This window comes from Cebus imitator, unplaced genomic scaffold, assembly GCF_001604975.1.
Source record: "Cebus imitator isolate Cc_AM_T3 unplaced genomic scaffold, Cebus_imitator-1.0 Scaffold84, whole genome shotgun sequence".
Classification (NCBI taxonomy): Eukaryota; Metazoa; Chordata; class Mammalia; order Primates; family Cebidae; genus Cebus; species Cebus imitator.
This window is the reverse complement of record NW_016107399.1, coordinates 6,128,486-6,140,916: the sequence shown is the minus strand read 5'-3', so window position 1 is coordinate 6,140,916 and position 12,431 is coordinate 6,128,486. Positions and strand designations below refer to the sequence as shown.

General features: G+C 35.1%; 1 protein-coding gene across 2 annotated transcripts in view; it reads left to right on the top strand.

The window, feature by feature from the left end:
• The window catches only part of KIFAP3 (kinesin associated protein 3), a 143,706-nt gene that overhangs the window by 21,201 nt on the left and 110,074 nt on the right, over positions 1 to 12,431 (top strand). For both annotated transcript variants that reach the window (XM_017534138.2, XM_017534139.2), the window contains exons 4-6: positions 8,307 to 8,362; positions 8,942 to 9,083; positions 11,742 to 11,841. In XM_017534138.2, the coding sequence (XP_017389627.1) occupies positions 8,307 to 8,362; positions 8,942 to 9,083; positions 11,742 to 11,841 (298 nt within the window). The remainder of the gene's footprint in view (positions 1 to 8,306; positions 8,363 to 8,941; positions 9,084 to 11,741; positions 11,842 to 12,431) is intronic.

The window sequence follows — 12,431 nt, the reverse complement described above, 5'->3', positions numbered from 1 at the left end:
AGACGGGGTTTCACCACGTTGACCAGGATGGTCTCGATCTCTTGACCTCGTGATCTACCCGCCTTGGCCTCCCAAAGTGCTGGGATTACAGGCGTGAGCCACCACGCCCGGCCACGGTATAACTTTCATGAATCTTTTTTTCTTTTTTGCAGCAGAGAAAGAGGTTTAATTTGGGGGTCATCAAACTAGGAGATGACAGAAAACCTCAAATCCATCTCCCTGAGGAATTTGGGGCTAGAGTTTTTAAGGGTTTTGGATTAGGCTGAAGCACAGAGAGTGTTGATTGGTCAGAGAGTGTAAGGTGAAGTAGTGGGACAGGATGATGAAGAAGCCGTATTCTCACGCTGATTTCATTCCTCTATGAGGGTCTTCAGACTGGTTGATATCAGCTATTTCACTGACACTCATGGTCTGAAAAACATTTTAAATGATCCTTAAGCAAAAGCTTTATGATTCTAACGTCAGAGATGCTGTCTGTAGGAACAATGGGGTTGCAAATGGTATGTTTGACTGACTATATGACTTCAGCAACAAGGGAATGGGCCAAAGTGTAGCCTAATTAATGCTTAGTCATAGAATTCTTATCACCCTGTGGGGACAGTTTCAGTTCCCCCTTTTCTTGTTCATCCTTAATCCTGAGGTATGATCAATAAAGAGGGAATCAAGGATGACCTTTCTAGCAGCTTTCTGCCGACAAGGTATGCACATAGCAGGACCCTGATTGGGATTTGAGGAATGAAACTGCTTAGCAGTGGCCTATAAATGGTTCTTGATTGCCAACTCTAGGGTTCCAACTCTGCATGACAAAAATGTCAGTGGTTGTTACTAGTCCCTGTTGTCTTTTGGGAATAGAAAGAAGAGCAAAATGACAATAATGATAATAACAAGAGTTTGTAAGGAGGATCAAAACCAGTTTCCCCTTCCCATAGGAAGCCAGCCAAAGAGATTATTAAGGTGGTCTGCACCTCTTGTAACCATTTAGCTTGTTTGGAAATCTTTGCTATTCACAGCATGTGGTATTAGTTATTTCACAGATAACCCCTTGCTTTGCCAGGAGGAAATCTAATGTAATTGGATTATCCAAAACCATCTATGCCAGAGTTTAGGCCTAGCAGTTTTCTTCTTCAGTTTAGCATGTCAACATGCCATATTTTGAGGTATATATTTCTGAGCCCCAACATCCCTTGTATGAAACTTTTGTAGAAGTTCTACACACAAAAAATGGAGTTGGTAGAAAAATTGAGTTAATAGCTGAGTGGCAAAGGATCCCAGTAAGCCAGTCTCCCATTCCTGAGAATAGGCCATGCCCATTAGACAGCCGTGTCTCATTTCAGGAGATGCTTTGTAGACTAGCTTTCAAACAGAGGAAAAACAAATGTTGGTATTTGGGGCAATCTATAAACCAGTTTCCTTAGAGTATGAAAGGAAGTCAGTTGATGTGTATAAATGTTAGACTCAAAGCATCTCAGTTAAAGTGGAAATAAGCAGTAGCAATCTGACAAGTTTTTCTTGCCCATCTTACAAGGTGTGAGCTTTGGCTTGCATGGCCTTAGAAAAAGTTAATAATGATTTTACTGAGTTTAAGTCAGAAAAATGGAAGAAAATTTTGAAAATGTTAGTTTGAAGACTTGTAGCCAGGAAATAATTCAGGTTTAGTTCAAATTGTAGAAAACAATAAAAACTCAAAAATAATAGACAAAGCTACAATCTAGTAACAGGTATACTGTAGTTTCTTTTGAAACAAAATTTTTATCTCCAGTGCCCCATTTCTACCAAAGACAAATTATAGTAGGACCAATTTATTTGCAAAATAAGTTTTATATTTGGCCTGACTGCATAAAGTATGTCAAGAATAGTGATTGGCCATATAGGCTCTTTTAAGTTGACTTTGCAGGAAATTTTTCATAAGGAATCTTAATTTCGACTTTTTAAAAGCCTCCAGGTTAGCCAAACCAAGGATTTATCCATGCCTGCAGATACCTCTATGAATTGGGTGAACTCATCTCCTGTGGAGGTCCCAAAATAACATGAGGTTTCTGGATCTCTTAAAAGTAACTTTTTTTTACTTATCACAGATGCAGAACTCTATAACGAAACTACATAGACGAGGTAGAAGGCCAATCTTTCCAAGGTGCTTTTATTGACTCTATAAAGTCAACATCAATTCCTCAAAGCAGTCTGGTCATATCTCAAAATATGCCAATCCAATCAAAGCCTTGGTAAAGTAACCAGCATCTCCAATTGTGTCCTGCTACAAAAGAAAACAGATTCTTATTGAACTTATGCGAATAACTGTATTGCCATAAAAGAATACTTATGAATGGTTTCCACACTTGTGAGAACTTAGATAGAAAGGCAAATTTTTCTCAGAAAGATATACTTTACTTGTCATAAGCTGTAAATAGCTCAAAAGAAAAAAAATGTTTTCTTGGCTCCTCTTCAGTCAGAGTAGCAGACTTCCCAACAGAATGTTGTCTGTTAACCTTGGAATTGCTATTCACAAACCAGGCAGTTCTTTGTCAGTCAGGTGAAAGCTGTGTAATGGGCACTGTAGAATCCTGCAGCTTCTCACACAATTTCAGAGTCAGTCCTGGGGAAAAAGAGGCTCCCGGATCATGACTATCTCCTCCTTGAATTTCCCAAGTAGCATGATCCTATACAAACTATCTCCATTTTATTATGGAATGCTTCTGGGCACTGCTATCCCCAGTTAGACTGTTTCTCTGACATTGCCCCAATAGCATGGGTATTTCAGATGTCATGATCATTTTATGTCTTTCCATCATAGGGTGTCTTCAGTTAATGTCCTATAACAAGGCAGTAAATGCCTCTTAAGTGGAAATTCTCTTGTCCAGAGTCACAGTAGTCATCAATGGGATGTGCTCGCAGGACTTTTGCCATAAGCCTCAGTAAACATTCCACAAAAGGCTATGAAGTGGAGAATTTGTTCCTACCAGCACTCTGGCTTCTATTCTGTATTCAATGAGCTTGGGGAATCTTACTGGTTCCATTTTAGTATGTCCAGTTAATATAGCTTGAAGGGCAGATTTGTATCCCTTCAGTTTTACAATACTGGGCAGAGGAAACATCCTCTAGTTAGATACGATATCCATTTTCGTAAGACATTTAGGTTAAATATATACAACTACTTTACATAAACCCTGTTTAAACATTTCAACTTTGATAATCCCACCCATCCTTACATTTTACATTCTGGTCCTAAGAATTTCTCTTCACTCCCAGACCATTTTACGCTCTCCTGTGAAAAGAGATTTGAGTTCCCAGCAGAGGGTTTAGCTGAGGGACCAAGGCTTTTTAGTCAGTCTTCGTGTTGATTAACCACCTCAACATCACCCCAGGCAATTGTTCAGTTTTCTCATTTTGATCTTTGTCTTCTGATTTTTTAAAAAATGTCTCCAATTGGGGTAAATACAGGAAATTGATTTGGTACCCTTTAAGGTTGGGGGAACCAGCAATTAAGACCTTTCTTTCAACCCAATCAATTTCCATTTTGTTCATTCCATTTCTTAATAACTGTCTAAAGATTTTCACTCTGCTGGGATGAGTCCCATGACTCTACCCTTCTCTTTTCCTCTTGGTTTTACTCCTATCAATGTTTTCTTCATCCATCATATTTCTTAATAACTGTTTAAAACTTCCTGTCTTCCTGGGATGAGTCCTTTGACCTTCCCCTCTACCCTTCACCATTCCCTTGTTAACTAACCTAATTATTTTCTACTATCATCTGTAAGACCCTTGAGGAAAAGCTGACCATGACCTGGGTATTGGGCATATTCAAGGGGTGAATATCCCTGCCATCGTAACTCCAGTCCCATATGGCTTGCATATAAGCTGCTTCATCTGGGGTACTCCACCAGTTATAGGTGGAGTTGGACAGTCCCTTTTTTCAGGGTAAAGAGACCTTACAGGGGCTTTTATCCAGTTCATTAGACTGACTCTTTTTCTCACTAATAACCCTAATAACCTCCTGTTTGTCTGGATCATGTATAACCATTTGTAGTTGTTTAATAGTGAGCAGTGGGTACTGTACCAACCCAAACATGTTCTTTCAATCTGCAGCATTTAAAACCAAAGACAGTGCTACCAAATTAGTTACTCTCATAATCCATTTCAGTATAGGTTCCTTAGGGAGCTGATGATACTGATCTATAAAATAAAAGGGTGGGGGATGAGGAACCTTTGATTCCTGAGTGACCGTGTGGTCATCCATGGCATGGAACTGCAGCTAGGCCATGCCCAGTTACTAAAGGTAAAAGTTACAGTGAATTTGGAGATGGATAAAACTTCTGGGGAGTTGGTTCACTGGATGCATAAGGAAATGTAAACTAATATGAAAAAAGCGTAATATTCAATTCCTTGGTTATTGTTATCTATAATGGCTAAAATAAAAGTAAAAGAGTGCTGAGTTGGGTCTTGAGGCAGGAGAAAGCACAGATGTGGGTCTGTGTGATCAGGTCACTAGCCTCAAAGCTACCCACAAAAGCAGAAAGTTATATAGGGCAATATAAAATGCTTCCGTGACCCGTGGTCTCCAAGAAGGTAGCCAATGTAGAAGAAAAGCAAAATGAAGTAACTATTGAAACCAAAGTATATAATGTAAAGGAATTGTTCTACTTGATAAAGCTCCCACTTGGCCACAGGTCAAGTTTTCAAGGACGTAAAACAAGATGAGAAGAACCCTCAACTAGTATTCTCTTAATGAAGAACACAGAAAGACAAAAGATTATTTCTGGAAGGAAAGGGAACAGTATAAATATTCATAAACCAAAAAGTATACCAGAGTCAATGTTTCCTAAGACTAGTCACACACATCTTTTTCTCCTGTTAATCAAAACCTTGCAGGAGACAGTGATTTCTTAACCTTTTGCTCAACCAGATTCCACACAGAGAGATCTGGAACCTGACTGGTAAACAATTCTTACTACCCTACTGCCAGCTTGTCAGGTTCCTGGATTCTCTTAACTGTGACTTCCAAAAGAGCAGACCTTTGATCACCCTGCTTGCTGATTACAAAAGAAAACATTTTCTTTATTTTCATAGGTTCATAGGTGAAAACTGTCCAGTATGGCAAGATACAATCCAAGGGGCTGCTTGAGGTAGGAGGGATCAAGTTAGCATTTCCTATATCGACCGAGTCAAAATTACAGTGTACATGTAACAAAGACAAACACCAGTTACTTGGCGTAGTATCCAAGTTTTAATCTAGCAAAACGGACAAAACAGATCTTCCTTTCCACCTGTTAGGCCCACTGAGCTTCTGCTAATGTTTCCTTCTGGGTTCCCCATACAAAAACAGGACAAGATAAGAACAGACATGAGACTGTTCAGTCATGAACAGTCAATAAGTCAGAATTATAAAACTAGGTTTCATAACTGAAACCAAATTGTCCGGGAGTACTTCCTCCAAACATTGCTCTTTATTCTCCTTCCAACTGGGGAAATTCCCCTCAAACAGGGCCCCTTTTACAGATTAGGAAGGGTCAACAGGACCTCTGAATAGGACCTTTAAGGAGAACAACAGATCAGGAGAAAGCAAAAGGGTTGTCGATTACGCTTGGGAATACTTAAACCAGAGAAGTCTTTCAGATTCAGAAACTGTTTCTCTGCTGCAAGCAAGCTTATGTGAAGGTCGACATGCCTTGCTGGCAAGGGAGGCTCCAGAGACAGCCATGGCTTAAAGAAGCCAGACAGCCACTTGGACTCATCTCCGGGCCTCTGAAATGTCAAGGGGTCACTGAGCCACAGGCAGATGCCCATGAGGGGTATCCTTTTGTGGGGTCACCACTAAATTGTAACCGTTACAGCAAGTCAATACATTAAGACACTGGGTTGCAGCAGAAAAAAAGGGGTTTAATTGTAGGGTCACCAAATAAGGAGACGGGAGGAAACCTCAAATCCATCTCTATTAATCCTTCTTAAGAAAATATTATGTTTTTATTACTCAACGTCTCTATTGTTGTCATGCTCCCATCCTCAATTTCCTCATAAAAGAACCAACCCACTAAGATATTAGAGCTCAGAAAATGATCATTTATATAAAATAATCTAAACTAAAAATCAAAACAAAAACATAGATATTTTAATGGAAAATTATCTCAGATTATTGAATGCTTCATTTTGTTTTGCCATTTTATAGAATTTACTAAATGTACATATTTGTACATATGGTCCTTTTTTTTTTTTGGAAACAGGGTCTTGCTTCATTGCCCAGACTGGAGTGCAGTGGTATAATCACAGCTCACTGCAGCCTCCTGGCCTCCAGTGATCCCTCAACTTGAGCCTCCCTAGCAGCTGAGACTATAGGCATGTGCCACCATACCTGGCTAATTTTTTACACTTTTGTAGAGACTGGGGTCTCACTATGTCGCTTAGGCTAGTCTCGAACTCCTGGGCTCAAGTGATCCTCCTGACTTTGCCTCTCAAAGTGCTGGGATTGCAGGCCTGAGCCAGTGTGCCCAGCTGGTGCTTTTAAAATATATCAATGCTCAAGTTTTGATTAGACTAAGAGGGGAAAAGAAAGAAAATTTTGTTTGGAATTTTTTCCAGTTAATCAGTCTCCCTTCATCCACAGCAAATAAAATGCCTTGTACTTAATGTATACTTTTATTAGTTGTGAATACTAGATACTTATATACTTCTGTGTATTTAGTGAATACTAAATACTTAGATACTTCTAAGATAGATGATCAATATATATTTGTTGAATGAATTAAATGGTTGTAAATTTATTTAAAAGCAAAAATACGTATTTTGAATAAATATGATTGCTTCTAATCACATAGCTGGCATTCAGTGAAGTACTATGTAGATAAGGAAAATATCAAGAAACATTTTTATTAAACAAATATGTTATGATAGAACATTCTTGTCAAGATGTCTGTAAATGATGAGAGATCACATAATCCAATAAATTCCAAGTAGAAAAGCAAATCTGGTAGTCTTTTAATACCTGTGTCTGCTTATTGTAGGTAACAGTACAGTTCAAGTTGATCTTTCCTAGTGCCAAATTAATGTATTTCTGAAGGCATTTATAATAAAATATCCTCAAACTAGTAAAAACTCTTTCACTGAGTTTTCAGGGCAAATCAGTGGTTTAACCTTGCTCCCCAGAAATTAAAAGAATATGAAAAGATTTCATGTAATTATTTTATCCATATTTCAAGTCAATATTTTGTCTAGGTAGAGTATTATTAATAGTTGAAGACATAGGAAATGCTTTAGGAAGTGTATATTAAATATACACTTTTTTAAACTATTGGTGTTTCTTTGTTAAAACTCTTTTGATAGGCAGTATGTCAAAGCCAGAAATTTTATCTTAGTGATTGAAACAAAATAATAATACTTATTTGGTTATGTGACTCATTACATTCAGTGATTTTTTTCTTTGCGTAATTAAAACCACAGTCTTAGTAAATTATCTGTTTGAAGCAGAATTAAACTGTTGAGAATATATGAGCTTACATAGAATGGGTGCTGTCCTCTGGAAATAATGACCAATTCTATCATTTGTATTTATTTGCTAATTATTGAATCAAAAATGTTGATACCATTCTAACTTACTTTCATGTGCATATATTATTTAGATTTATGATTCTGATCAATAAAGTATATTGGATAGTTTTTTTTTGCTAAAAATGAAATTATACCATTAATCAGGTAATTCCATATAATGAATGACTCAAACTTGTGTTCAGCTATTTTGGATAACTATTTATTTGGGACTAAGTGGGGATATAATTAACATAAGTAATCAATATTTGCCTTTCAATTTATGATCTTAATTTTCCTTGTTAAAAAAGAACCAGTTAACTTTCTGTACCTTAGCTTTTAAATTTACCCATTTTTATTTCTTTCTGCCTTGTTAATTTTCATTTTAGTTTGTTACTCAAGTTATACTTTTTTCTTTGCCTTATTGATTTTCCTATTCCTACCTTAAATTTGAATTAGAAATGGAAAGAGAGGATACTTAGAACAGACTATTTTGCTTCTTGTTGGCAAGTTTGGCTGTATACCTTACCTACCCAAAAAGTTAACCAGGGAGGAAGTTGCTACCTAACATAATTTGGTGATTAGTTATAGACTTTACTAATTTATACTCTCCTTGATATCCTCATTACATCAAGTGGATTATATATGATCATTTTTATACATTGAGAAAAGAATATTTCATCAACTATTTAGTTTTAATATCTCCAGTTTAGCTAGAATTAAACTCAGCTGCTGAAAATAAAAATTACCTAGAAACCTTAAAACCTAATTTTCCTTATTAAAAAATATTTTTACAGAGAAAAAAGAAAAATCAAGCAAGCCTAAAGATCCACCTCCTTTTGAAGGAATGGAGGTAAGACTGCATGCATTCTGATCTAACAGAGGACTGGATTATAAGACATTGCCTTTTTCCATCGGTAATACACATAATCACATTAAACCCATGTGACATTTAAAAAAAAAATGATTGAATTCAGAGGTACCTGAAGAAAGTAGAAAATTATTTAATTGAAAAAGACATAAAATATTGGTTGTGCTTCTTAGACAATTTATTTTAATAAATGATGGGTAAAAATGTTTACATTATTCTTATTTGTAAATTATTATTTCTACATTATTATTATAATATGTTTTGAAATATATTATTTAATATACTGTAGTAGATACAAATATTTTATATTACATTTGAGATACTTTATATTGATAGACAATTTAAAAAGCTTATATACATCTCATTTTATTATGGGGTTTTGTATTAGAGTCCTAGGTCTAAAAGTCTAAAATTTTCCTATCCAAAAAGGTGGCTACTGTGAGTTCTTTGGAAATTTGTGTGTTATAAAGGCCAGTATATTGATCACAAAATATCATTTCTTTGACAATGAATCTGTTGAGCATTGTTGATGAGTATTTTCTGCCTCTTCCTTTGTTTCAGATTGATGAAGTTGCCAACATTAATGATATGGATGAATATATTGAGTTATTATATGAAGATATTCCTGATAAGGTTCGGGGTTCTGCTTTGATCCTGCAGCTTGCTCGAAATCCTGATAACTTGGAAGAACTACTATTGAATGGTGATTTATAGCTATAAATATTAAAAGTAGAAAATTACTATAAAACATGTTTAATTATAATAGAGGAATAAGTTAAAAACAATATTTATACAAAACTTAAGAATGCATATATTTTCCAGCTCTTTATTTTTTTTCTTACTCAGATTTCTTAAATTGAGAGCATGGTATTTATTCTCAGGAGAATTCACAAACTGTTTAATTTAAACAAGGAAAATTAAGCATTAATGGTACTGTACCTTATCTTTCTTCTTCTCTGGAAACTGTTTTATTCTTTTAATTAGGATAAAAGATCAAACTTTAGACATTTGCCTAGATATTTATATATATCATGTTTTATTAAATTAGAGTTCAATATTAGTTTTTTCTTAGTAGCACAAGGAAAGCTGTTAATCTTTGCAGTTTCATTGAGATTGAATTTCACATCAAGTGTTTGCTTTCTTTTCACTAGAAGTAATTGGTAGTAACAAGAAAAGGAGATAGAATGTTTTTAACACCGTTTTCTTAGTAACAACACTATAGAATCTTTTTTTTTTTTTTTTGACAGGGTCTCCCCTCTCTTGTCTAGGCTGGAGTGCAGTGGTCCGATTTCGGCTCACTGTAATCTCTGCCTCCCTGGTTCATGCAGGTCTCCCGCCTCAGCCTCCTGAATAGCTGATTTTACAGGCATGCACCACCATGCCCAGCCAAATTTTTTTCACTTTTTTTTTTTTTTTTTTTATTAGAGTTGGGGTTTCACCATACTGGTCAGGCTGCTCTGGAATGCCTAACCTCAGGTAATCCACCCGCCTCGGCCTCCCAAAGTGCTGGGATTACAGGTGTGAGCCACTGCTCCCAGCCTGTAGAATCATTTTAAATGCATAGTTTTCTGATTATACATTTGCCAAAAACAAAATAGGAAAGATGTCTTTATTATCTGGTTTGCATTACGTGAGAGAGAATGCCTTTCTGGCTGTTGACAAATACATGAATAAAATAATTCAAATCAATCGTTTTGTTAATCAGTACTTTCAAATAAGTATTTCAAATGGCTTTTCTGCTATATTCTTGCCATTCTTATATGAAATAGATACTTCTTGAAAACTTACTGTGTGGCAGGCACTGTTCCCATATTTTCATGGAATTGTTTTAGTGTTCTCTCTCCTTCTGTTCCATTGGTTTATTTGATGATTTACATACCAATATCACACTGTTGTTGTGTTATTTTGTGTTTTGACTTAACTTTAGAATATGTAGGAAAAATGTTCCAAATTGCTTTCTTTCCTCCCATAATTGGTTTTGCTGATCTTGCACATCTGTCTTATATATTTTGAGATTATTTCATCATATTCTGTGAAAAGTCATAGCGGAGTTTTGATTATGATTGCATTCAATGTAGAAATTAATTTTGGGTTATCTTTTGACCTCTTGTAAACTGTATTTTAGCTATTTCTTAGTAAACTGTATACAACTCCTGTAACTATATTTTTATTGAGATGTTTCTTTATTCTGTATTAAAGGAGAAAAATGAAATAAAATTTGGCAAATAGGTCACTAAACCTAGGCCTAAATTTATGACATTATAGAACAGTTCTGTGTAAGTTAGTATTTTAAGAAATACTATTTTCTCTGTGTTATAATGGTCAGATGCCTTTGGGAATTATTAGATTGAATAATGCTATACCAGGTTCTTTATTAAATAGGACTTTTTGGAGCCTTTACATGTTAATATGCATTATTTATGTGACTCCAAAATCATTTTTTTCAAAGCATATACTATTCTAGTTCTCTATATTGTGAATGTGAATAATACTGTGAAATGCGATCATAGGATGATTTTTAGTTTGCTAAAAAATTTGTCGCGGTGGATTCATAATACAGTAATTTTTGAAAGCTCAAATATGGAACATTTTTATTACAATAAATACTCATAATGCAGTCTATAAAGTACTATTGTAAATCCTGAGTACCTATTAAAAACAGTGGAATTATGATTTATGTATTTTAACATATTTTAATTAATAATTAGTATGCCATGTACCAACCTGATTTGAAACTAGTGTCATTACTTTAATTTTTGTTTACTCAAGATAGAATTTTAGCAGAAATGCTTATTAACCTACCTGAAAGTTAATTTTGTGAAAGTTTTTTGTTTTATTTGTGGCTATTAGCATAAATTCAGTGTGATACTGAAAGATCAATTTTTCTGTGTACAGATTTTATTTGTTTTTTAATTTGCTTTAATGGAACAACTGCTAGTCTACTAACCTCATTTTATTCTAGACTTATTCAAGTTTTTTTTGTATTATCAAATACATTAAATCAGATGTTAAAAAGTCAGTACTGCATTAGTAAGATTACAGTTCTTAATTTAAGATTGTTAAATTAAGAAAGACTTTTTATTTTATTGTCACCATAACATACATATTATGTCACTTTATCTAAATCATATTTTATTACTTCTGTGTTCAGTGTATATTTGAAGCAGCATGTTATGTATTTTTAAGTAAAATTACATTTTAGTTTTAAAAATAGCTTTCTGTATTGGAAAGAAGCATCCTACTTTTTGTCCCAGTTCTATCTTAGCTTTGTTATTTATTAATAACTAGACATTTAAAACCAATCATCCTTTATACCAGAGCAAGGAGAATGATCGTTTCAGTACCTCTCCTTTTTCTTTAGAAACTGCCCTTGGTGCGTTAGCAAGGGTCCTGAGAGAAGACTGGAAACAAAGTGTTGAGTTAGCTACAAACATAATTTACATCTTTTTTTGCTTTTCCAGGTAAGTATAAAAACTATTAAACAAAAAAACTACTGTATCTCTGTTGCTTTTTGTCTGTATCATTGATTCAATTTGTAGATCACTCATTCTCAGTTTTTCTGTGTGTCTGCCTGTGCTCTACTGCTGAATTCTTATTCCTGTTTCCCACTGTCTGTCTTGCTGTTATTCTATCTTTTATGTAGTCTATACTCATTCATGCCTCAGTTTCCTCATGAGCAAAATTTGGATAGTAATAGTGGCACCCTCTTTGGATAGTTTTTTGGATTAAATGAATTAAAAATGGAAATACTTAGAATAAAGCCTGATCCAGAGTAAGTGCTCGGTAAATGTTATTGTTATATATACGCATGTATGTGCACATACCTGTTATGTATTCATATTAATTATATAGCCTTAAGAAAGATCTTTATTAAGAAATTATGAAAAGTTTCTAGCCAATTCCTAGAGAATTGCTGCTTCTGTTCTAAAAATATGCTTGGCCGGGCACGGTGGCTCAAGCCTGTAATCCCAGCACTTTGGGAGGCCGAGGCGGGTGGATCACGAGGTCAAGAGATCGAGACCATCCTGGTCAACATGGTGAAACCCCGTCT